The sequence below is a fragment of the Triturus cristatus genome, chromosome 2_2 (assembly GCF_964204655.1).
Source record: "Triturus cristatus chromosome 2_2, aTriCri1.1, whole genome shotgun sequence".
NCBI classification, from domain to species: Eukaryota; Metazoa; Chordata; class Amphibia; order Caudata; family Salamandridae; genus Triturus; species Triturus cristatus.
In genome coordinates, this window is record NC_140582.1 from 716,729,227 (window position 1) to 716,757,205 (window position 27,979).

The 27,979-nt window shown below is 42.1% G+C and overlaps 1 protein-coding gene and 1 long non-coding RNA gene across 15 annotated transcripts in view; one reads left to right on the top strand and one right to left on the bottom strand.

Annotated features, from left to right (window-relative positions):
- Nucleotides 1-27,979, top strand: part of LOC146862699 (uncharacterized) — an 89,618-nt gene that overhangs the window by 21,361 nt on the left and 40,278 nt on the right. The window lies entirely within an intron of this gene.
- The window catches only part of SORBS2 (sorbin and SH3 domain containing 2), a 665,007-nt gene continuing 663,020 nt past the window's right edge, over nucleotides 25,993-27,979 (bottom strand). For all 14 annotated transcript variants that reach the window (XM_085641964.1, XM_085641952.1, XM_085641951.1 and 11 more), the window contains one exon: nucleotides 25,993-27,917. In XM_085641964.1, coding sequence (XP_085498090.1) covers nucleotides 27,856-27,917 — 62 coding nt within the window. In that variant the 3' untranslated portion in view covers nucleotides 25,993-27,855. The remainder of the gene's footprint in view (nucleotides 27,918-27,979) is intronic.

The window sequence follows — 27,979 nt, forward strand, 5'->3', positions numbered from 1 at the left end:
AAAATAGAAGACTATGAAAAGAATATTTCTCACCTGAAACTTGAATTTGAATCTTAAGAAACTGTATTGTGTTAGGAACTTTAGGCTATTAGTCTGTTATTAGCAATTGGTGTGTGACTGTAGGAGTAGGACTGTTTAAAGTCATACTAAAACGTGTATTAATTTTAGCCCTTTGTTTAATATGTTTACATGCTTTATATAAAGCATTTAGATGCTATCTAACAAGGGAAAAGATTAAAGAAAGAGAAAGGCAAATGAGAGAAGCATTAAAACTGGGAGAGAGAAAGAATAGAGACTATAAGAAGTTGAAGGAAGACGAAACCATGAAAAATAAAAATTACGACTCAGCAAAGAAAGAGGGTGCACTCTGGAGATTCATTTGTGAAGAAGATATTGTGATGGGTATTCGACCATCAGAGGGGGGAAGTTGCAATAGCAAATTCTTTCATTTGCAAACTAAGACACATTTTTGTTAATTGAAATGTGCAAAACATTTATGTTAAATAGCACGCTTATAATAAACGCTAATTTCTTGTAGGTAAACATACTTAGATGTTATAAATTTACAAGAACAAGTACTGATTTAACTTAGCCTAACTTTTGACGACATATTAATTGAGACTTCACGTTAACATTGAAAGGGTTGTTTTTAACATTGAGCTGTTTTGAACAAAATGTTTTTCTCTTTTGCAACAGATGTTGTAAATTTCCAGAAGCCTTCTGTCAGTTCGTGAATAGGTATTTGTTTTAAATTAGACAATTGATAGTGAGGTTCTCACTGGGGGATAAGGAAGGATGATTCACGGGAACAACTGTCTCAACCTCAAAATGATGATGATGATGATGTATCTTTTCAAGGACAAGCATCTGTAGTCCATTTTACAGACGTGAGGAGATGGGGACTTTACCTAATCCCTAGAAATTACTAAAATCCTATTGGATGTTGCAGAAGACTAAAAGAAACAAGTTATCATCTACAATATTGTGTGTTAATATTAGTGTGTGTTCCTAGGGCAAGAGAGGCTTTTTCTTTGAGCTTTTTTTCCTAGTGGGGGACTTGTCTCACTTGGTGGAAACCCATCTTTAGGTTTCTTTATACCTCACTACATGGGAGGCTGCTTAGCCTAATTCTTCAATGTCGCCTGATCTACAGCTGGGAATACAATCCAGGTTGATGTGCAAAGGCTTTATGGTTATGCATTGATTCTCTCATCAGAATTCTTTACTGCATATCTGAATGGACACTTTATTTTATTTTACTCCAATTTAATTTAGATTAGGCAACTTCTTTTAAGGAACATGCTTGTTGTATTATTACAACATTAACTGTAATTTTAACCAATATTCTATTTTTCCTTGTGTTAAAATATAACTAATTGGATTATATTAACTTCAAATATTGATACTTTAAAGATGAATACTTTACTGAATAAATAACAAAAAACTAAGAAATTGACAATAAAACCCTTTAGTTCACACAATTTCTCTTTATTGACTGTACTAAAAGTCCTTAATTATTATATTATTATGTTCTTAATGTAAATGACTGTTCCTATTTACTTCACCTTGTCGACGAACAAAGGTCCATACAACCAGTGGCGTGAGTTTTTTTATGGTTACACTTGAGATGATCTTATTTAATTCTGCACAAAGATGAAAATGCACCTGGATTATTGTCAACATCTTTTATTTTGTTTATCCTTTATGGAGACTGTAGCAATCAAACAGTAGTATAATAAAAAGCACAATCAGTTACTAACATGGGCAATCAATTGGCACAAGATCAATGTCCCTACTACAGGTGATGAATCACATCCGGAAGAGACCTTAGTGACAGTGAACGTCTGGAAGCAAACAACTGGCTTACCCAGGAGATGGTAGCACTACCAGCCATTCCATCCGTCTCTCCACTTCATGAACATACAATCATTAAAGCAGATGTTCCCTGTCAGGCCAAGTACAATGCACACGTGCAGCAGAATCTTCTAGGAAAGGTCCAGCCCTAGTCAAAAATAAGGCTTTCTAAGCACCTTGTGAGCATAGTCTAAACAATATTATTTCTGGATAGTGTCGTTTTTTTAAAAAATTTTTTTTATTCTTTATTGATTTTGATATCCAAAAGTATACAGCATTTAATGACATATCAGTATATCCAATATATTCCCACCCACCAAAAGACCATCCCAACCAGCCCACCCTGGCTGGTCCTTATGATAGAAAATAAAAAAAAATAAGAAAAAAGTAAAGATAACAAGAAAAATCAAAACAGAAAAAGGAGAAGCAATATTGCCGTGAAATCTTCCACCTCTGACATGGGTAGAGGGCAAGCTGTTATTAAAGGCACCAGCTTAATACCCCGGCAGCCACACGTATAGGCTAATTTCTCCGACCCGTCGCTTAGTTATTTTCCAGCCATCATGTCAAAGGAGCCCATATACCCATCCCCTTGGCTCTAGATCCATGCCCCTTTCTAGCATATACTGCTGTTTCTAGCCTATAAACGGCTAGGAGTCTCCCCAACCATTGTTGGCCCGTAGGTGGTATAGGATCCAGCCAATGAGTGGCTAGACAAAGTAGAAACACTATCATAGCGACATATAAAAAAGTTTGAATCCGGGCGGATAATTTAGATCTGCTCACCCCCAATACTATCAATTGGGGGGGTCATCTCTACTTGCTGTCCCAAATAGGATTCAAGAATAGCACCAACTTCCCTCTTAATCAAGCCCAGCTCAGGACAGGAAGCAAACATGTGGACAATGTCAGCCGCAGGATAGTGGCAGCGTGGGCATAAAGCTCCCGCACCTCCTCCCCATCTTCTCAGGTGTTCTATAGAGGTTAAACTACGTCTTAAAACATTGAAGTTGAAGGTTTGCCGCAATACAAGAAGTTTGGGATAGATTTAAAGGATCTTCTGCTTCCCCCCCTTCAACCAGAAGCCGCTCCTGCCACCGTCCCACATGTTTGGATAAGTCATCCGCCATAGACTCTATTAGTTTTTTATAAATCCCGCCTAGCGTTCCTGGCTCCTTAAGTAATCCCTCAACCAGCACCACTCGATCGTATCCCCTCCTACCTCCAGTTTTCTTCCCTAGGAAGTCTCTGATCTGAAGGTACTTAAATAAATGCCTATTATCAACCCCAAACTTTCCTTGATTGTATCAAATGACCTTACCCCGGTTCCATCAATGATGTCTCCCACCTTTCTCATCCCTTTCTCATTCCAAATCTTCATAAACCCATCATTAAAAATGCTGGGGAGTGCTTTATTACCAAACAAAGGGGTATATGCATGTATTATGCCCATGCCAAACCTTTTATGAACAGCAACCCAGGTTTTGAAGGCGCACATTAATGTCTTAAATTTCACCCTTTTATAGTACTTAAAATCTGTATAGCATAAAAGACAACCCCTGGCCTCCGATCCCAACAATAACTAATAAATTGAAACGGGACCCGCCCCTTGCCTCTGATCTGGTTCAGCCCCGATCAAACTACCTATTTTGGATAATATGGCCGCCCAATGATATAGCTGAAAGTTCGGAACCGCCCATCCACCTCTCTCCCTGGGTAGTATCAAAAATCTGAGGGCTCTCCTAGGGCGGCAATTAGCCCAGAGAAATTGGGAGACCAGCTGGTTTATCAATTTAAACCATTTAGCATTAATAGTCAGCGGAATTGCCCTAAAGAAGTATAATATTTTTGGTAAAATCCGCATTTTAATAACATTGCACCTCCCCACAAGGCTTAGTTTGAGATTATCTAAACGCTGGAAATCTGTTTTGAATTTTGGCAGCAATGGGTCCAGATTAGTTTCCACAATTTTAGATACTTCCGCCATTATCTCGACCCCCAGATAAGTTGCCTTCTGACCAACCCGAGGGTTGCTAGCATGGCATCCTTTACCGAGTATGACAAGAGTTTTTATTAGAGTTAAGACGAAACCCTGAGATTTCCCCAAAGATCTTTGCTTCTCTTTCGATTTCGGCAAGTGCTCCCAGTGGGTTTGGGGACATAATGGCTAAATCGTCGGCATACGCCAAAATCTTAGTAGTCCCAACACCACTATGTACTGCTAAAATCTGATTGTTATCCATAATCCTCCTGACCAAGGGGACGATGTATAAAGCAAATAGTAGGGGGGAGCAAGGGCACCCCTGGCGTGCCCCTCTACTTATTGAAACTGGGCCCGACAATTCCCCCATGATGGCAATCCTGGCCACCGGATTGTTGTACATTACCGAAATGGCCCTGAGAAAAGCCCGCACCCAGCCCTCTTCTCTCAAGTGTTGGCCATAAGAACGGCCAGGAGACCCTATCAAAGGCTTTCTTCGCATCCAGCAGGATCAGCCCGATAGGGTCCCCTGTAATCTCGCCCGCATCGAAGAGAACAATCACCCTCTGGATTTGATCAATTGTACTCCTCCCTGGAACAAACCCATGTTGGACCGGGCTGAGTAACTTTTTAACCACTCCTGCTAGACGGTTTGCCAAGATCTTAGTGTAGATCTTGACATCACTATTAATTAGCGTTATGGGTCTGTAAGAGCCCAGTTCCTTGACTGGTTTCCCTTTCTTGGGGAAAATCACCATATTAGCCGACCCCCAAGAGGCGGGCGCCCTCTGGCCTGACTGGGCTTGGGGAAAAACTTCGACCAGTAATCCCAATAGACAAGGAGCCAGTTTTTTATAAAACTCCCCAGGAATTAAATCAGAGCCCGCCGCTTTCCCGTTAGCCAAAAGACTAATAACCCCTATCACCTCGTCCGCTGTAATGGGGGTTTGTAATACTCCTCTCTCCTCGCCAGTTAACCCGTCCCCAGGCATCTCTGCAAGATAATCCCATATCTCTTCTTTACTTCCACCTGTATCATCGGAATACAACAGTTGGTAAAAGGCAGCTCGTATATCTGAAACCTCCGTAACTTCCCCCCTTTGAAGATCATTAATTGCTAAAATAGCTCCCTGAGTCACCCTCTGTCTAGTACGTACTGCAAGTAAGTGTCCCACTCTCTCGCTACATTCATACATTTTGGACCTCCACGCTGTATATTTCCCAGCTGCTTTCTTTGTTGAAATTTCCCAAATTTTGGATTTGGCTACGGCTACCCTAGTCTGTGCCTGACCCACCTCTCCCTCGTTAGCAATAGCTTCAACTAGTTGAGTTTCTGCGTCTGATAGTTTGACATATAATTCCTGAAGATTAGCTCTAGCCAACTTCTGAATCCTCCAACCATACCTTGAGGTTTCCCTCCCAATCCCTGCTTTCAGGGCATCCCAGACGACATCCACTCGAGTACTGCCCTTATTCTCGGCTATAAACCTCAGAACCCATGATTCCATACGAACAATATAATCTTGATCCGATAAAAGTGCTCTATCAAAAGTCTACCGTGATGTTTCCCTCTTTTCAGCCTTGAGCGGAATCTCAAAAACAAGCGGTTTATGATTGGACATGACCCTAGGGAATTTAAAAATCTGGCAGCTAATCGAGAAACTCTGAGAGACAAATAATTGTCTAACCTGGCATGTGATTGATGTGGGGCTGAAAAAAGAGTAAAGCCATCATCTTGATATCCCTGCGAGGTCCAAGCATCTATAAGCCCATGCGTCTGACAGAGTTCCAGCAGTGATTTAAAAACCTTAGGTTTATGTCCTCTTTATAAGGCTGACCCCAGCTTCATTGTATTGACTTCCAAATTTATATTAAAATCCCCACAAACAATCATTGGCAATGGCCATCCCACCAATTCCATATTTAACCAATTCCACAAAGTCGGATCATCAAGAACAGACCCATAGACCGAGCAGAGCGTAAATGAAAAGGAACCCTTGGTGCATAAAGTGATGGCCCATCTGCCCATATGATCCGCCTTAGACCGTGAGAAGCTCATGCTTTTCCCATGAGCCATAATAGCAACTCCCCTAGTCCGTGTACCTTGAGATGTGGAAGAGATTAGCTGGTAGCCCTCTAATTCTGCCACCTTCTGCCTCCCTGCTTTGATGTGCGTCTCCTGTAAGCATATTATATCTGCATTCAAATACTGTATGTCCTCGCTAATCCTGCCCTTTTTGGACGTGCAATTCAAGCCACAAATGTTTACTGATGCTATTCTAATCTTGCCCTGTGCCATTAAAGTATTGTCAGTTAACTTCCTGGAAATTCGCCTACCAAACATATAATATCCATACCACTGCATATATCCTACCCTAATGAACCAGCCAGAACCCTTGAAACCCCCTTCCCCTTCCCCCCCACCCCCTACCTTACAGCAAGAAAGGTCCGAAGACCATTGAGATGCCCCCTGCATGATACTGCTTCCCACCACCACCCATTCAGCTCCCTTGCAGAAACACCAGACAAGAAAAAGAGAAGAAAAAGAAAAAAAACAAGCCTCCATAAGTCCAATACATCAAATAGCGATATATTTCCTCTTTACAAATCTTTGCCGGCCGAAGCTCCTGCGAGCTCTCGTAGAAAATCCTGAGCTTGAATCTCTGAAGAAAACATCCTGGTATTCCCCCGATGGATTACTTTGAAGCGGGCCGGACTTAATAAGTAGACTTCACAGTCAGCCTTTTAGAAGGGAGAGATAAATTGTCAAAGCCTCCACCTCCTTTCGACTGTTACATGGCAAAAGTCTGGCCGGACAAAAAAGGAGTGACCCTCAGCTGAGCGTTTTGCTTCCGGGCGCGCTTTGTCAAAAACTGCTTGTCGCAACAGAAAGTTACCAAAAAAATCAGAATTGCTCTAGGTTTAATATCGCCTTCCATTTGTCCCTTTCTTTTCTTCAACACAAGTGGGAAGCGATGCACCCGTTGCACTTCCGAGTCCCAGTCCCAATGTAAAAGTTCGGGAAGTCCACCTTTCAACAACCGGAGCACAAAACCGCGAATATCTTCCCCTTCTGCATTTTCCCGGAATGCCTAGTAGCCTTACATTATTGCACCTTTGGTGGTTCCCAGAATCCTCCAGCTTCCACATGACATCCTTCATCCTTAATTCGTTAGATGTTATTTGTTGAGTAGTACTCTCTGCTCCTGTCTCCAGAGCCACCACACGTTCTTCCAGCACCGTTTTTCTTTCTGCCATTTCCGTACAGGTTTTGTAAATTTTTCTAATGGCCCCTTGTAACAGGTTGGTTGCATGGTGAGCCCTCTTATGCTCCTGTAGAGCCTCAGTTCGAATCTGTTTAAGAGTTGAATAGATGAGATCCATTGAGGGGGAGGCCGCGGAGGTGGATGATGTTAGGGTAGATATGTTGCTTGCAGGAGTAGGTCCGTCATTAATATCAAAGGGCGTAGTGGTATAATCCCATTTTAATTGTCCTGAGAGGCTTTGATCTGAGTCAGAGTACATAGGGTCCTGGTTCTTCTTTTTCCCTCCTTTGATCTTACTCCGTTGCCGCTTTTGAGTACTGGGGTTAGAGAAAGAACTACCTGAGTCAGACTCCTCCACCAGAGATACCTCTTCGTCACTAGCGCAAACACTAATATTTGAGGTCTCAGAATCCTCATTGAGGGAATAAAATGTATCCCCACCATCGGGGGGTACCTGCTGGTACATGCAGTGACATAGCCAATTTGGCAGCTATTCCATCTCCACTCATAAAACCATTAACCTCCGTGTCTTGACCTTCCCCCTGTGTAGTTGCCTGGCTACTAACCCCACAGTCAACATGTATAGGCAAAGAGGATATCAATCCTGTACTCACAGTTCCTGCATCACTTGCAGCCAAATTTTCTTGAGCCTCCAAAGTGTTAATGACACCGCCGGTAGAATTATCCAGCGCGTCTCCCCCGGCTCCAGCTCTAGGGCCAGCGCGTTGCTCACGTCTCTCCTGGATCCTTCTGCGTCCTAGGAACATTCCCGGAATTACTCGAGTTTTGGTTGTACCAGCCTCCTCCAGACTCAGACTCGGACGCTAATTACCTGCTTTCAGTTTCGAGGATGCTTCCACGCTCCCTGCCGCTGCGAGAGTAGCGTCTCCCATCTTTCTTCCTCCGGTAGCCCCTCGCGTCACTGGGGGGCCGCGTTGGCTTGTGGCCGCCCCCGCTCCATCGCCAGTCACTCCGATGTCACCCCGACCCCGTTGGGGTTTAGAAACTCTTGGCGGCATTATGCTTCGTTGCAAGTAGTAGCCTTGGACGCCCGCCGCTGTGAGTGCTCTTGAAGCCGTCCGGACAAACAGGTACACCACAATGCTTGTTTTGCCGTAAGGACTCCCCGGTCCTCGCTTTAGCCAATATGTTAAACCGTGTCTGGCCATAGCCTTCTTTTAAATCCCTCTTTCACCGTCCATCATAAAGAAATCCCCCCCGGGAGTCGGATGGGTGATGTATCGCAGCTCTCACACAGCCGCCATCTTGCCTCAGAGACCAAGTGTAGTTTGTGATGTAAGGATTAGCTGGGGATGAAGTGGGATAGTATACCCTGTACAGGGGAGTATTGGGCAATTGTTTAGTTTAGTATGAATTTTGAGGGTGGATGGGATTTCACTGCCAAATACTAGAAAGGAAGTGGCACACCAGCAAAGAGACAGTAGAGCGTACCACCATCAAGACACCACTCAACCAGTAACACCACCTCCTGAAAGAAACAAAGAAGAATGTACTAGCAGACCGCATAGAAACCAGCACAAACCACAGCAAGGAGTTCTTCACCATTGTGGAGGAGTTCGCTAACCCCGCAGCCGCCAAGAACGACATCACCCTTTCCCAAGAACTGTGTGACACCCTGGCGGACTTCTTCCACAACAAGATCTAAGTCATCTATGAAAACTTCAAACCCCAAACCCCCACTGCCAACAGCATCACCCTGCACACACCCACAAACACTAACCCCAACCTCTTTCTCACTAATTGGGACACTCTCACATCTCAAGTCACAATCTCCATCATCAACTCCAGGCACTCAGGAGCACTCACGGACCCCTGTCCCCACCACGTCTTCAACCTCAGGAACAAAATGATTGGCGACAAGCTCAAGAAAGTCCTGAACACCTCCATCACCTGGAGGCCCCTCCTGAAGAAACCATCCACCTGCCCAACTGAACCAAAGAACTACTGTCCTATCTCCTTGCTCCCCTTTCCAGCAAAGGTTCTCAAGAAAGCAACCAATCAACAACTCACCAAACAACTGGAACATAGCAACCTCCTGGACCCCTTTCAATCCGGATTTCGAGCCAACCACAGCACAAAGACAGCCCTGATCGCAGCCACTGACGACATCAGGGCCCTTCTGGAGTGCAGCAAAACAACATCCCTCATCCTTCTGGACCTGTTAGCCGCCCTTGACACCGTCTCATATCACATCTTGGTCAACAGACTCCACCACATTGATCAAGAAGAAGCCCTCAAATGGACTGCCTCATACCTCACTGGAAGAGCCCAAAGAATATGTCCCCCACCGTTCACCTTGGAACCCAAGAAGATCATCTGCAGAGTCCCCCAAGGATCATCCCTCAACCTACCCGCTTCAACACATATGTGACCCCCTTGGCAAACACCGTCAGATCGCATGGACTCAACATCATCTTCTATACCGTCTACACCCAGCTCATCCTCTTGTTATTAGAAGACCCCTCCATCACTAGTGCCATCTTCCACAGCTGTATAATGAACGTCGCTGACTGAATGAAGGACTACTATCTCAAGCTTAACTATGACACAACCAAAGTCCTCATCTTCGGGAGCAACACCTCGCCATGGCGCAATGCATGGTGGTCTGTTGAGCTTGGCCCATACCCCGCCCCAACAGACCACACCCTTAACCTCCACATCATCTTGGACAGCAAGCTATTTATGAAGAAACAGGTAAACATAGTCTCATCCACCTGCTTCCAGACCCCATGCATGCTCTGTAAGATCTTTAGGTGGGTCCCAGTCTGCACCAGAAGGACCGTCATGCAGGCACTTGTCACCAGCAGGCTGGACTAAGGAAACATCCTCTACATAGGAATAACTGCACACCTCCTGAAGAGACTTCAGACAGTACAAAATTCAGCTGCAAGGCTCATCCTAGATCTCCCCAAACCGATCACATCATACTCCACCTCAAGAAACTACACTGGCTCCCGATCCAGAAGAGATGACAGTTCAAGATGTTGACCTACGCATACAAAACCCTGCACAATCACAGACCAGCATACATCAACAAATGCATGACCTTCTACCAGCCGACCAGACACCTACGATCCCACCTCCCTCTTCCTTGCAGGAACCTCCCGAATCTGCTGCAGCAACAGCGGAAGACGGTCATTCTCACACCTGGAAGCAAAAGCTTGCAATCACCTTTCCCTACACCTCAGGACAGCCTCATCACTCCAGCATTTCAGGACAGACTCAAGACCTGGCTAGCCGAATTAAAAGATCTCCACAATGTAGTTAGCTACTCCAGCGCCTGGAGACCCTCACGGGTGATTTGCTGCACTTTATAAAACCTTGATTGATTGACTAATTCACTGATTGATTGATGGGTTTACTATATGTTAGATGAGGGTCGAAGAGTTAGTATAGAGTTTCTTATTTTTTAGGGGATAGGTTTAATATAACTTTGGAGTATTATGGGGTAATGGATTTAATTAGGATTTTTTGGAAATGTTGTGGGCAAGGGTGCGAAAGCATGGGTATTTATAACGATTATTTGTGATGAGTGTAGATATATCATCTGCTAATCATGGCATGATAAAATCTTCAGTAATCCAGTAATGAATAGCAGTGTGATTTAGAACAGACTGGTTGATCCCCCAAATATTTGAAGTGCGTATTCGATGACAGCACCATCATGTTGCTGTTGGACTTGTCCTCCCTGTTGCACTCCCTCATCAACTGTGGAATCAGCATCACCCTCATCGTCATCACCTGGCATGGGCACCCAACATCTTATCGCTAAATTGCACAGCATTCAGTATTCAACCTAGATTCTACAAAATATCTCAGGTTCATATTCTAATGTTCCACCAGTGCAGTGGAGGCATTTGAAGCAGTCTTGGAGCAAGACAACAACAATTTCAATTATGTTACAGGTCAAGTGTTAGCCTCACTTTATGCCCAGTGTTAGCAGCCATCGCCTCAATACATAGTTAGACTCTCCTGCAGGAAACAGATAGGTAAATCCACAAGTCTGACATTCAAAAAGACATGTTTATGTTCTTATGTTGGAATGCAGCATATTGGACATCCATGTAGATGTTGTATTCATGTTTTATTTGAAATTGCTTCTTGTTTAAAATCATGGCTTTAGATGTTTTGGCTAATTTATGTATGTGTAAGTTGATTGGCCCAGTATCATAACTAAATATTGAAAGAACTGTGTTTAATAATTTGAGAGAGGTAAAATGTAATACCTGCTTTGAAGTAATGTCTAGCATGAAGATGTAGAAATTGCTTGAAACTATTGTGCATGTTGACTACAAATCCATCAATCCTTTATGATAATTGAAACAAACATAGGACATTTCACCACATGGGGAAGATGCCTAGGATCATTGGTTGATGGGACTCTTTATGTAGTCAGCAAGTAGTCGTGCTTTTAGAGGTGGCTCCCACCCAACACCTGGCGAACAGTCACACAAGCTCTCGTCACCAGCAGACCCGATTATGGCAACCCCCTCTACATAGGAATCACCTATGTAGAGGAAACTCCAGACTGTCCAGAACACAGCAGCCAGACTCATCCTCAACCTCCCCAGATGCACGCACATAACCACTCACCTCAGGAAACTCCACTAGCTACCAGTCACAAACAGATGCCAGGTCAAGCTGCTCACCCATGTATATAAGGCACTACACAACAAAGAACTGGCGTACCTTAACAAACAAGAGAATTTACATCAACCTACCAGGAAACTCCGATCTGGATCCCTCTTTGTAGAAGCCACAGACACATCCGCCGGACGAACCGTGGAGGCCACAGCTTCTCCTACCTGGCATCTAAGGCCTGGAACAACCTCCCCCTGCACCTCAGAGCCTCGCAATCACTCAAGCAGTTCAGGAAGGCTTTCAATACCTGAATTTCCAACCAATAAGAGAACAGGCAGCATGATCCCACAGCGCCCCGAGACCCTCATGGATGAGGCAGTCGCATTCTACAAATCTTTATTGATTGATTGAGTTGTGGGTTTCCTTGGTTTGTAGTATGATACTATTCAGTAGAATCATGGGCTTAGACTAGAAAATGTACATGGCAGTGAGTGATGATGAGATCAGAGTCACATACCATTTGAAAGGTCAGTGTGCAATTAATCTTGCAGTTCTGATAAATTTGTTCAGTATCTCGAGGTGGAACAAATGCCACATGTGCAGTCAGTAATGCCAATCACATTTGGAAATCCCCAAATGGCAGAAAATATGGCCTTCACAGCACTATGCACATTGTGTTTTATTGAGCTAGCTCTAGGAGAATGCAGAGGCCGTTTCTTTCTTTTTCTTCTTATAAATCAGATGAATTTTAGAATGAAAAGACAATACAGAAAAAAACACCGAAATGGTACATAGTATATTGGTCGAGTAAAATAAATGTTCATTGAAGAATGTACCTATAAAAGTTAAATATTTATATTAGTGCTTGAAAAAAGAATAAAAAATTAAGTATGAAGGGAACAAACAAGACCTACTTAATGGAGTAGAAAGCATATTAAATGTAATAAACTAATCTATATACTATTAATATCAGGCATTACAAATATAATGCAATATATTCATCAACTGGCTTCCAAAATAATTGGTAAGAAACATTATTATGAACAATACCCTTAAGAGTTAAATGGGCTCCTCGTCCGGTGAAAATAATTCATGATCATACACATGAGCATGTACTAATGGTAAAGAAGGATTTTCCAATTTGTTGTGATTCATTTGAGGGCAGAAGATAGCAAAAAATCAAATAATTTGTAATGTAATTCAGACACTGCAATGGATAAGGAAATTGATTAGCAAATAAGCATGTCATAAGTAAGATTTTCAGAAATATTGAGTATTTTCATTATAATATCCCATACATCTTTCCAAAAACTTGCAATAATAGGACAATTAATGAAGACAAATTTGACATGTCTTAAAGAACCGTTTATCATTTCACGCTGCCAACACAGTGAGCAATCTAATAGTTTTGCTGTAAAAATATTTAAAGGGATTAATAAACAATTAAATAGAGTAAAGGAGTTAGTTTGATATAAGGCAACAAGAAGCCAACCAGAAATGTTTGTTAACCATATTTTTCTTTAAGTATCCAGGGAAAAAGGTTTGGAGAGTTCATCGGTCCAACAATTACTAAGTACAATTATACTGTTCTCATTGGAGTTATTCAGTTTTTTGTAAAATCTTGAAACAGTGTGTGGAAAAGTGACAAAATCATTAATGCAAATTTCTGAATCAGAGATTTTAACTGTAGGTAATTCGTTAGGAAAACAATTCAGAACAGAATTGTTTAAAGTTTCATACTTATAGATGTCTGTTAAAGGTAAGGAAAACATTTTGCTCCAATTAAAAAAAAGGTAAAAAGGTATTATTGCATATAACACCAAGATAAAAATACCAGCTGTAATCCAGTACTGCCAGAAATTGATGGTATGATTAAATTTTATCAAGGGGTTATACCTTAAAGGGAGTTTCGCTTTAGTAGAAATAGGTGACTGAAATAACAAATTAAAATCTTGTAAAATTAATTTGGTGGATTTGAGAATGCTAGAGAAATTTACTAAAGTAGCCGAATTAGATCTGGATAATAAAGCAGGTAAAGGAAAGGGTGAGACTAATCATTGTTCAATATGGAGCCATGTGTGTGAGTTAGTTGATTCCAGTTGTCTAAACCATAAAGAAGCTTTAAAATGAAAGCAATATAATACTTAAGAAAATCTGTGAAGCCAAGACTACCATAAATGTTTTGCAAGGTTTTGTTTTTTATAGCTTAAATATGGTGGTTTGTTATTCCAAATAAATGGAGATAAAAGTTTGCCTAATTTGTTTCTAGAATGTAAGAGGTAATTGTATAGGGAGCATAAATAAAAGATACAATATTTGAGAAACAATGACCATTTTGACAGACTCGATTTTCCCCCATCATGATAAAAGTGAGGCAGTGTTGTAACAACATTTTAGGGGGGCCCCTGAGAAGTACATGCAGGGGCCCCCCCACACTCAAACCGAGTCCAAAGCTCTCTGGATAGGGGCCTGCCAGTGCCGGAGGGGGTCCCTGAAGCTCAGTAGCCCCCACACCGCGGGGACTGCAGGGCTTTTGTTATGCCACTGTTATGCTACTGATATGAGGCAGGCCAATTTTTTAATTTTATATTCGATTTTAGAGAGTATATAATCACAATTAAAAGTAATGTATTGTTTAATAGAGTGTGAAAAATAAATACCTAAATATTTTATTTTCTCTTTTTGCAATATTCTATCAGTATTGTGGAACATATCAGGAGTGCATACGACCTTTAAAGGACAAAACACAGTTTTATTAGTGTTTAATGTATAACTTGAAACCTGGGAGTAGGTATGTCTGAGAGGGAGTAAATGAGGAATGGAGGATTCTGGATTACTCATAAATAACAGATCATCATCTGCATATGCAGAGGTTTTAATGCTAATGTTTTTAATAGTAATACCTTAGATTTCATTAGAAATTCTAATGGCCGAAAGTAAAGAAAAGGTTCAATAGCCAGCTAAGAAAAAGCGAATGCGATAATTGGCCATTTACAAATAGCCTGGCATAGGGGTAAGAGTAGAGAGCTGATATCATTAGCATAAATAAATTGCCAAAATTAAATGCAGAAAGGGTACAAAATAAATACTGCCAATAAACTTTATCAAAAGCTTTCTCAGCATTAAGTGCTAGAAGGCCACAGGGTTAATTTAGAGACACTATAGCTTTGATTGCATTGAACAAAGGGTGTATTAACTGAATATCTGTTTTTATAAAACCTGTTTGATCTACATGAATTATACTGGATACAATGTTGGATAATCTTTTGGCTAGAATTTTTGCATATAGTTTAAAATCTTTATTAATTAAAAATATGTGGCAATAGTTAGAAACTTTAGAATGACCTTTTTCTGGTTTGGGGAGTACAATAATCCAACCTTCATTAAAAAAAAACCTGAAGTTAACCCAGTAGTACTAACGTGAGTGAATAGTTGCATTAAGTTAGGTATATGGGGAGGAGAAAATGTTTTGTAACATTCTGTTGGGATGCTGTTTGGTCCTGTGCTTTAAGGGGTTTCAATGATTTAATGGCCAACTTAATTTCTTTCATGGAAATGGTTAAATCTAATTGGGATTTACCAGATTGGGAAATTACTGGTAGATTACATTACTCGAAAGAAGTATCAATAGTATGATTGTCAATAGAAGTAGAATTAATGTATAATAAGGAGAAAATTCTAAAACTTCTTAAACAATGTCCATAGTAAATAATTGTTATTTAAGTAATATTATTAAATGTAATAAACAGTCATTTAAATTCGGCTATTTTCGTATCCATAGCCTTAATTTTAAGTGGAATGATTTGCTTTCATGTGCCATTTTAGATATTGTCACACCTCTGATAAATGCTTTAAACTCACCCCAACAGTTGATGTTAGATGTAATGTCTTCAGGATTGAGAGAAAAATAATCTATAATAGTTGATAACATTTTAGTCCTATTATCTTCATTAAGAGCAATACCAATATTCACACATCACCTAGGTTGAGAACTCTGTGTTTTATCTAATTGCAAAACCAGAGAGGTGGAAGCATGGCTAGATATATCAATATTGCCACTAATAGGGTCAAAGATTGAATTAACTAAGTTTCTTGAGGTTAGTAAATAATCAATTCGGGAGTATGAATTATGAGGATTAGAGTTGATTAGTTGGATGGTGTAAGCGCCAAAGACCCACAAGCTTGGTAGTGTTAAAGAAAGTTTTGAGTGCATGAAAAGCTTTAAGAGGGCAATGTTTAGTAGAAGAAACTATGTCCAGTAGAGGATCACATATTACGTTAAAGTAACCATCAACAATAAAGGAAACATTACCTAATTTGACAATCTCAGAAGTACGATTGTTCCAAAAGGTTGGCTCATCAGCTGTTGAGCCATAAATATGGATTACATGTAAAATACTAGCATCAAATTTGATTTTGACAATTGAAAATCTACCCTCAGTATGCTTATTTAATATTTGGAGCTGAAGTTGTTTTGAGAATAGAATAGCTACACCATTCTTTTGCCTACGGCAGGGGAGGAAAGTATCTGGCCTACCCATTTTGTAATAATATAAGATAAAGGTTTATCACCTTTGTGTGTTTCCTGAAGCAAACAGATAACAGCTTTATGCCTCGCTAAATAGATTTAACATTTTACATTTAACAGGGTGTCATAAACCTTTAACATTAAGAGAATTTTTTTTAATCTTGTTGAACTTATCCATAACAGTGAAAGATAGGAGGGAAAAGTATTCCAGAAACAATGTGATATGATAATTAAGATCATCACAAGAAGAGTGAAGTAGGTCTGAGAAAGGAAGAATGAAAAAGAACTACAAAGACGAACAAATAAAAGATAACATAAACACATTAATAAAGATAAGGAACCACACACAGACACGTACAAGTATGGTCAGAGGAAAAATATTCCCAGAATGCAAATATCATACTAGTGGCGAGCCAAAAATGGATTCAAAATGGAAAGTATAGTCGTCTCAGGTGAAAGTCTTGTTAGTATCCATGGAGAGAGGAGAATGTTGATCAAAAGCACAAAAGTTTTCCGGGCGGTAGAGGATTTAGAAATGCCATCCTTCCAAATACTCACAGTGGAGGGATCAAAAAGAACATATTTTAATCCAGAGGTCCATAACCTTGGTCGTAGGGATGTAAATTCTTTACATATGTCAACTGTTTCTTTGGAGAAATCTTGATGAATTAAAATTTTGGTATCATTAACCAGGAAATTTCTTTTGCAGCTTTCATTATCAATAAAACATTATGACGTAACACTTTGAAGATCACTTGACAAGGTTTAGCTTGACCAGGTTTGCGGTATGATGGAATCTGGTGCATTTTATCATTTTAAACATTTTCAGGGATTTTCAAACGTACAAGGCTAAGTAATAAGTTCTCTAGGTAACATCTGCAATCATTGTCTTCTATTTCTTCAGGAAGTTTAAAAATGCTTTGATTATATTGCCTGTCTCTGTTTTCTAAATCTAATAAAAGGTTGTTCATAGGAAGAATTTTGGTTGCAATGGGCAAGAGACTGTTCATTTTAAATGTATTACCTTGAATTTTGATTGAGTGACCAGAACACTTCATTGACAGACCAGCCATATCTTTGCAAAGATTTGTAATTTCTGAGGCAGTATTATCGGTGTTAGATCAAACAGCCTGTATTTCTTTCAATAATGTGGCTAAGGAAGATTCTACAGAGTTAACAATTTTAGATTTAAATGGCTGTGGTGTGATTGCCTGTTTACGCTTATTAACATTAACAGGCTCAGCTTTTCCTTCTGTTGTGATAAAATGAAAGTAAAAGTATTTTGTATAAATGAAGAATAAAAGGGTAGAAATATAGAGGTAACAGGTATCAATGTAGTTGCAGGTGCAGCAGCTAAAACCAGCTGTAGAAGGGGTCTAGGCTCAAGCTGCACCCTTTCCTGAGTTCAACTCTGCCTCTCTTGACAGGAACTTTGGCTGCTAGGCTGAAGATTAGGTGGCTGACACAACAGTCTTGCAAGCATGAGGATTCATGCCGAATAAGATATACAGAGGAAGCCCTGAACTTAGCTACTGGGGAAATCTGAAGTTATAGGCCGTTTGGCTGCCAAAATGCCTTTGAAACATTGTCACTAATATGGGCAATTGTGGGAGCTAGCGGGGAGGGGGGCATCCATCTTGGCTTGTGCAAATCCCTCCAGAGGCAGTTTTTAACAACAGACGGACCATGTTTGCAGTGCCCTACACCTCCTGCACTTCACCTTCCAGGCCGCAACACCTACTGTCCAAGCACACGGCCTCGCCATGTTCCTCTTCCAGTCAGAGGCTGTGCAGTCTTTCTGAGCACAGCAGTAGAGGCCCCTTTCAGGACTGTGGCCATCTCAAAGGCTATCTCTGTTCAGTCTGCTGTGCATGGCCTGTTGTATGCAGTAGTATATAGCCATTCATATCATGGTCTTACATTTTAGGCCTGCGCCTCTTCTTCACTGCCAATGCACCTCACTGCAAGGCCCCACTGCGCAGTCTCGTTGATACCTTGTTTCATGCATCGTCTGCTGTCTGGTCAAGTTCAAGGGTGTTGGTTGGTTATTTTTATTGCTAAGAATCAGATCAGGCTGGTGTAGTCTTTGCTGCCAGGCCTTGAGCTTCCCACTTCAGTTAGACTTCTGGTCAGCTCTTTCATCCGCTTCTTGCATTCTAATTGTGTACGTGTGCGGCTGCTGCTTCACCTCTCAACACCGGTACCTAAATACAAAATCTAGTACTTTCCCCAATGGTTGCATTTCCTGTCTCATGTGTGGCTCATGTTTTGGAGATCTCATGGGGAAGGATTCAGTTCTACAGCTCTGGGGCACGGAGCTTCACTTATTTGCAGTGCATTTGGATCTCAGCTCTCTGGCTCATCCTGGTGAAATCACAAATGCCTACTATATTCGAAAGAGGCATACTATTACTCCAGGGCCACCATCATACCAAGGTGAGCTCCATCATTAAAGAGCTGGCGCGATGTATCGGTGGGGGCACAGAATACTCTGGGTGGTGAGGGAGTAGCAACATTTCCTAATCAACCAGGAGTCTTACCTGTGCCTTGGTTATTGTAGATGTCTCTCTGGTAGCTCCTTGACTTCTAGCTACAGTTACATGAGTAGCAGATGGATCTGCAATTGCCGGAAGTGACATTATGCCAATGCATCATCTGTCAAGGTTGAGATGAGGGAGTGTGAAGGTGAGGCCTTCCTTTATATAGGCCCACATGCATCAAAGCAAAAGCCAGTCGCAAACGGGCAGATTCTCAGAATCTGCCCCTTTGCGACTGGGATTTTTGCATTTGGGATGCATCATCCCAAATGCAAAAATCGCAATTTAAGGAATCTCTAAATTGCGATTCCTTAAATTGCTATTGCATTTAAGGAATCCCAAATTGCGATTCCTTAAATTGCTATTGCATTTAAGGAATCCCAAATTGAGATTCCTTAAATGCAATGCATGAAAGTTTAAAAATTAGCGATTTCGCTAATAGGGGGAGCAAATTACCATGAAGTTGACCTTCATGGTAATTTGCAAAAACTTTGACAAATGCACTAAAGTGCATTTTTCAAAGTTCCATTTTACACACACACATGCCCTTGGGGCATGTGTGTGTGCAAGATGTATTCATATGCAGATTTCAGGGGTGCAACAGGGTGTCTTTTTGACGCCCTGGCACCCTTGAAATAGCATGAGCAATTTGCGATTCTCTAATTGAGATTAGCAAATTGAGAAAGTCTTACCATTCATTCCTATAATCAATGGGGAGGTATTCCTTAATTGCGACTCGCAATTTGCGAGTAGCAATTAAGGAATGTTTAGAAATCGCTATTTTGTAAGCGATTTCTACATGCATAGCCTTTTGCTATTCCTTATTAGCGAATCCTTATTTTTCGCTATTAAGGAATCGCAAACGGCATTGTTGATACATGTGCCAGTTAGTGCAGGGACTGGAGCTCTCAAACATGTGCACATAGACATGTGCAGAACATGGACAAACAGATACACGCACAGAGGCACATTCAATCTCTTCCACCATTACTTCACCATCCAGGGAACCAAATCAAATTTTGCTTTTCTGGTTAGCTATAATAAAAGCAAAACATGATGATGTCAAGAGAGCAACTCAATGCAAATTGAACTGTATTAAATGCTTAAATGAATGGAGATTATTCTATTGAAAACGGATTATTTAAACGCTAAAACGAAGTCTGAAAAAAGAAATGGAAAATTAAAGGACTGAATCAACCACGTTCTGTGCTGCTTTGTTGGAAGGCTACCACAATCTTTGTCAATGTCTTTATCAGCTTTGTTTTCTGGAGCCAGAGGACCGTAGGTGGGTGCTCCATTGCTGAAATAGGAAATTTTGTGTTTTACCACTGGCGATAGCTTGGACCGAATTGCAGTTCATCGTTTTTAACTCACTATGACACTCTACACAGAGACCAAATGTGCAAATCCGTCTTCAAACTGCTCCAATAGAAACAGTCCAGCTTGAACTGACAGACTAGGTCCTCTCCAGACAAGAACACAGGCAACCCCTAACCAATTTCAGCCTCCTTGGGCCTCATTTGTGAGGTATAGCTCGAGTCCTGTGGCTGTGAGCTCTAGACCGATGTATGGACATGCGCACACTTAGGACGTCTATTGCAACAAACTACAAGGTGATGATAAGAATGACCTACTTAACCTAAGCTACCGGCAATCAAAATGTGGGCAAATAATGATGGACTGGGTTGGTTAATTATCTTTTTGGTTTCTGCTGCATTTAAATTCAGCGCCGTCTAACACGTTTAGCCCTCTGATGAGCCTTAACGAAACGTTAAGAATTTAGATTACGTAAGTGAGGATGGAACTGTACGAACTCCTTAAATTTGAAGGGATTGTCATTGAAAAATGTTTAACATGATACAATGAAAAGATAAAAATTAAATGACTGCTACTACCACTATGCAATGGAGCCTTACTGGAGGTAGCCCTTCTGAAGGCACACACCTCTGGTCACTTTTGTGCTGCTTGGCCGTCCGCTACTCACCTTACCCTGGATGATGCCTATAGTGAACGGGGAATAACCACTATCAATGGAGCGAGAAGGGAGTGGGACACAGGCAACTGCATAAGAAATATTAGAGTCCTGACCTCAGGGGGACTGTTTGTTAATGTTGTATTTTCCTTTGTGTTGGTAGCGGCAAAATTAAATACTTATTTTTGTCCATAAAAGTGATTATTTGGGTGGACGTTAATTTAATGCTACTGCTGATGGTGCTACCAATGTCTCTTACATACCGGTTAGCCACACTCCTGTGCTATACCACATCCTGAACTTCTATGCTGGGTCCCCTGGCAGGTCCTGACAAAGACTGCTCCCTCCCTGTTACCACCAGGGATTCTGGGACAAGTAGTCCCCCTCAGTCAGGAGAAGTGGTTTTGTTCATCAGTGGTCAGAGTTGGAACTGCTACGCTGAAGGAGCGCGGGCTTGCAGGGCACTGTTATAGTGCCTGATTGCTGTGCAATCCCCAGACCTCAATCCCCAGTCCCAGCTCCAGAACTTCCGGCCGCTAACTGCCAGACCAGGCTGCCTGAAAGCCTCATCATATAAGGACAGGGATACCACGTGAAACTTGGAGCGTGGTGAAAACAACACAGCTGTGGCAGCAGAGAGGCTACTGTAGGAGCACAGGAGGCAGACTAGGGCCTTTATGGGATTTGGGGGGGGGGGGGGGGCAGCAGTGGGCAGGTAGTTGACCCTGAGCCCAAGGTCACGAGGATGAGCAACAAGGAGGAAGCGACAGAGACACGACCGGCCCACCAGCTGCATATCTTCTATCTTCCACCTGGAGTCAAGGGTTGCCTACGTGGATAAGGAAATCCAGGCATCAGCGACAGGTGAGACAGCTCCCTCTCTTTCCTTTGACCCCTCGTGTGCCTCAGTGTGACTGTGAGAGTGAGGAGACAACCCCTCAGAGATGTTGGAAAGACAGGGGAAGGAGGGAGGGAAGGCAGATAGCTGAGGTAGAGGCAGCTGAGCAACAGGCGACCCGAGTGCGCGAAGGTGGCTGACGCTGGGCTGGAGCAGCTTGCGCACCTTGACGTGCCTGCAGGGGGATCATCTGTGCCATCCCCCGTCCTTTTTGCCTTGTTGCAACCCCACTATCTACCATTACCTACCATCCACTATTCACTGCTTCTTTTCTCTGCATGCGAAACTCTAAAAAGGGTGGCCAGGCTCACCGGGGCTAAAAGGTTTTTCTGCTACAACTCTGATACAATTTATTTGTCAGAGTTGATTGCTGACAAGGAATGCGTTTGCTCAATGGAGAAGTGCAAAGCTGCAGGTCCCCTTAAAACATAGCAATGCTACAGGCCCGGTATTGGCTGCGGACTATTGTGCATTGGGCTACCTTGACCAAATAATCGAGGAAGTGGAGACCTTACTGACTCAGGATACTAATACAGTACCTACCAACTAACTGTGCGGATGGGAATCCCTGGAGCCTAGTATCTGCCACAATAATGAAACTCTTTCGAAAGAGCACTAAACCTAAACCCAATGCTTCCAGGCTTGAGAGCGAGACCCTGGGTGCGATTACGGAGGGATGCCACTTGGCCCTAGTCCACACGAATGCTTCAACTTCAGCTACTAGTAACGTTGGCGTTCCACGTACCATGCTGGAACTGATGTGAACTGCTTGCTGTCCCCGACTTGGAGCCAAGTACCATTGCCAGTGAGCACCACGAAGGCGAAACCTCTGTTACTGAGCCCTCTAATAGACAACTTGAGGGGGTAGATTAAAGACTTGAAGGTGATAAAGGGCACAATGACTAATTCACTTCCTGACATAGTTAGAATGCTAAAACTGGCACATCCTAATGTATGGGACAGCACTAAACCACATCTTTCTGAAGGGAATACTATGGGAAGGATGATTGACAACCTACCCAGCTGTACAGCTGCAAGCATTTTGACTTGTGACCCTGTGTTCACCCCATCCATGTACCTCCCCCCGAGGGAGCCTTGGACTGCTCAAACTTCGCTATTACTGAGAGTCAAGTGCTGAAGGGCTACTTGGCCCATATGCTCAGGAGCCATAGTAGATTAGGCTCTGGGGCATCAGGAGTAAAAGGCCTCAGCCTCCACTGTTGGGCCAGGGGCCCCTGCTTGCTCAGGGGCCCTCCAAATGGGGCTCTGACATATCTTAAAAAACGTATTCAAGTAAAGGCAGGAAAGCCAAGAGACTTTTTTAGTGTTTTTGATCTAAGAGGAAATGATTGTGGTGTCACATATTTACACTACAAGTAGCTCTAGTATCTAGAAACACTCTGCATCTCTGATCTTGCTCCCATGTCTGTAAACAGTCATGAAACAATTTTTATTTAAACTTGACATAATGAGGTGCAAGCTTTCTCAGACACACATTTGAACAAAGCATTCGTGCACCCAAACCTCAAAAAGGGTACTTTCAAAACCTTGCATTTAATCACAGACACCATAAAAGCAAACACTACATACCAATGTTAGTGTGAGTTTAATTTAGCCTGTATGAGGTTTACATCAAAGAACATATAGAGGCATAAGGCATGCAGCAATAGTGTTGTGGACAGTATATGTGAAGTTTTGGTGAGTGTTTTTATTATTGCCTTATAGCCCGCCGTATCCGGCTATACCAGCCATAAAGGCCGCTCCTTCGGCTCGGGCCTTTAAACAAGGGAGCAGGACTTTAATAACGGTATAGCCCAGCTACGAAGGGCTATAAGGCTATTAGAACATTCCGCCCCTAGAGATCAGAATGTTCTAACAAATTAAACAAAGGCCTCTCGGAGCCCAAGGGGATTGAAATCTCCATGGGCTTCGTGATGCCTTTGTTCATAGCAACAGCTGTGAAGGATAACATTGAAATGTTGGAGCTCTGGGCTTCTAACGGCCATTAGAAGCTCGGAGCACTCAATTGTTTTTAATGCAGCTCCCAAAATTCCAATGTTCTAATTCTCTATCGATCCGAAAGAACTTGTGGTTGTGTAGCAAAACAATAACATCTTGTACTGGCCAGTAACAAAAAATATGTTTAATGTTTTCGCATCCACTATGTTACTAATTTACACACATTGAGTTGGACATTGTACTGAGCCATTCTAGTGTCCTGAAAAAAGTATCAAATAAATATATAAGGTGCTGAAACATGTTAACCCTTCGTACTTATGGGTGAATATTAGTCACAGGTTTTTTTACTTTATAGGAGAGTGCCTACATTTAAACAAAGATGATCAATTTAGCACCTCCATACAATTTTAACTCACCTTTTGGGATCAGACATCTATGGACTGTCATAGCCATAGTCAGCCATCAAGCCACACTTCATGTCTAAAACAGGCATTTTATGATGCAAAGACCTTTCTATTTAGCTTAAGTATCACAAGCCATGGCCTATCCTTGGACCTAAAGGCTCATCTAGAAATCTAGGGAGTCAGACAGTTTTTCAGTGAGAAAGGCTTGAATGAAGAAGAGTTTAGAAGATCGAACCAAACTCAGAACTTCACTCGCCCAGCAATAAGGAGCCAGTGAGGCCTTCAAAGAATAATGCTGACATAGTCTGTGCATGACACGCCCAACACAGCAATTACTTAATGGGATGGGCCAGTGAGCAGCAGACACTCAAAGGGACACTGTTGAGTCGCCAGAGTGAGGGTCTGATAGAGTAGTGACTCAACCTGCTATGGTTTACTTACTCACTTCACATAGGCAGGGATGATGAGCACCAGCAGCATTAGTAACCTTGACCCAAAGTGTTTCCATGAGGTGCTTTTATACTTTGCAGGCATAACTAAAAAAAATATTGTTTGCTGGAAGCATATGCTGATTTTCTACAGGATGTCGTTTTTGCATAGGGAACTCCACTTTAGGGCGCTGGTTTATCACAATATAAGTTTCCTGTGTAGATTTATTTTGAAAGCAATGCAATAAAAACTTGAATACTTTTATTCGAATGGCAAGAATTCAAAACTACATGTATATCTACAAGTATGTAACTTCTGAACTTTTAAAAACAAGCTTAACATAAAAGCCCAGGTTTACAAAGAAAATGTGTATGTGGGTTAATGTCTCAGTATTAGGGGTAACAGAATAGCAGAGGCACTGTGGCATTGTGGGGTGCTGTCACATAGATGAGGCATGTTCCGGGATGCAGCGATCACTAGGGTAGCAGTTGCAACGGAACTGGGACCCAGGAGTGTGATGGGCTGACAGCACCACAATTCTGACCGTCTTTTACTATCAAAATGTTGCCCATTTTCCATGCCTGGCACCCTTACAATGTACGAGACATATTATAATGGTGAGGTTGTGTTTCAGTATTAGGATGTGGTGTTGTAATGACTGGCGGGAGTGTACAGCTGTGCTGGAATTTGGGCTGTCATAGTACTTAGGTTGTTACAGTGCTGAGGGGTGGTGTTGTATTGCTGGGGATGCTACCATATTGATAGGGGGCACAGTAATAGGATGTGGGTGGTGTTACAGCACTGGCTAGATTATTCAGTGCTGATGGCGGTGTCAGCGCTGTGCGGTGGTGTTGCGGTACTGTGAGTGGTTTCACTGTGCTATGGGATGCTGCAGTGCTGGGAGAATCCTGCAGCCAGGGGAATGCTATTACAGTGCGGGGGTGGTGCAATGGGGCTGCAATGTCGTGCCGTAGTACAGGGAGAGGTCTCACCATGGGAAAGTAGAGTCACAATGAAGGACAGATCTGCTGAGTAGCACTGTGGGACAAGAGTGATGCTGTGCCAGAGCACTAATGTCACAATACTGAGGGAGTGATGTTGCAGTGCCTCGGGGATAGTGTGGCAGTCCTCTGGGAGTAGTGCAGAGGACAGTATCACAGTCTTTATGAGACAGCTCTCTACAATCCCTCGTTGAAGGCTGTTTGGCGGGTATACACTTCAATGGGCAGCCGAGACACTCTTGTAGATGCATTACCTCTAGCCTGATGAAACCAAGTGTGCCATATATGTGGAGGTACCCCCTCATAGAATTGCTGCTGATACCTCTTTTGGACAAAGGTTTGCATTCATCACTTTTCAAGTCGGCTCGTCATCCATTGAACATCCTAAACTCTTCATTTAGACATCAATATCTTTGTGTCCACTCCCCTTCCAGTTTTCAACCCAAATTCCTAATATGGGACAAACTTCCAATAATACTGTGACATTTTCAGTCTTGTTCACACCACACACCGTAAACTTGACCTGTGGCTCTAGAAATCACTTAATATGAAAGACAAAGGTTTTAATTTTTGCCAGGCAAAATTTATTAGAAGTCTATTCAAGGAAAAAAAAACACAAATATACTTTGTTGTAGGAATCCAAAGATTCAAAGACCTGAAATTCAGGTATGAAAACCATTTTTTCATCGGGTACGGAGCTTAGAAACGGCACATTTCTTGGATATGACAGGCAACGGACGAAGTCTTCGTAAACGCCTTTAGAGACGGGCATGAATCCCACAGCTAAGCTTCATGCTTGGAGTCTAGCTCACGGCACCAAGCCCCCACAACACAGGGTGCTAAAGGAATTGACCATGAAACCTGCAGCCAAAAGGGTAGACTACACCAAGAGGGTCATCTTTTGTCTCAGCTGTCATGGGTCCTCACTACAGACTTGTGCACATTTAAGATTTGGCTGGTGGTAAACGGCATTTTTGATTGACAAAGTTTTGCACACAATACTATTTTTTGGGATGTGCCTAAGTGGTGTGTTCACCACCAGTGTGATAGCCATGTAACCACATCTTGCACTGTCTATGACGATGCGAGGCACTGTATCTTCATGCTTATTCGTTGCCTGACCATATACCGAACTGTGGATCTGTACAAAACAAAAGTGGGCGAAATATGTACAAAATGCTACCATTCCACTTCCATGTGTTCAGTTGTACAACCAATGGAAAAGAGCAAGAAAATCGGTCCTCTTCTAATAAGGTGCTTGAAAACAAAAGTTAAATATGCGCAAAAGCGTGGGCAGGCTTGGGATTCGTATTCTTCCTGCCTTCCGTGGCCTGCAATCGACATTTTTTTAAAAAACATACATGTTTAAATTATAACTGCATCATTCTCACGTAATGCGCAGAAAGTAAAATGTTTAATACTTGCAACTCAATTTGCAGTGCCCATATTACTAAATAAGACTGTGGAACTCAGGCTTTGTTAATATACACAAATACTCATAAGCGGTGAAACCAAATCCGAACTCTGAGTGCGGCTTGAGCATGTACTTCTGTGACTGGCTGGTCAGGTAGCTCTGTTTTCTTAAAAGCACACAAGGTGAACTCGTTGCATCATCACTTACATTAAATTCAAACCTCGCAACCCGGCATTCATGTTGCTGAAGATGTCGCCATCTTGTGAGATCTCGTTAAAAGATACCCTGACATAATATTACAATCATTTGTTATTGCTGTCCATTTCACCGATGTAGTTGCCCGTTGAATACATTTGCTTGTTCCCGCGCACACTAACACCCAAGATCATCTGAATCAGGCTCTCACAACATCTCCCCTCCTTGAAGCCCGACATTGACTCCCTCATCCGAATGATCGCATTTGAGGGCAGGTGGTCAGTCTTTTGAAATCTCGTCTCTTTTGTAAGCCGGCCGTACAGGTAGACATGGTCACCAAATGGGATTCACACGTCACCCAACGCCAACTTTGTGGGAACTCAATATCAACTTGATATTTGCATCGGGATTAGATCTAATGGTCAAGTCTCCATCAACCTGGAGACATAGTACCAGAAGCGACCAAAAATATAACAGTAACAAATTGTTTACTCTTACAAAAGCTCTTCGCCTATACAAGGCAATTAAAGTTCTTACGTGTTGTTCAGTATCAATCAGAACTAGAAAATATTTGAATGCAGGAAAAACGGTAAAATACTTCAAAGTGAAACCATTCCTCTGGTCTTCTGAAAGCCTGCAGTTGTCCTCTCTGTAGTGTTCACACTAATACTGAAGGAACATTTTGGCAGTGGATGATGACGGTCGGATAATGACATCTACTCGAGACTTTAAAGCAAGATTGAAAAGGTTCTCAGCAATGTAACGCAGGTATACTGTGCGGCTAAGTGGCAGAATAAATAGGTAAAAAAATACAATCACAGCCTCTTGACGTAGTTTCCGGGGAAAGTTCCAAAGAATTTACTTCTTCTGGATGTTCCTGGCAACGAAATAAAAAGAGTTAGAGAAGAGTGTAGGTTGATATTTTATCACACTTCTAAC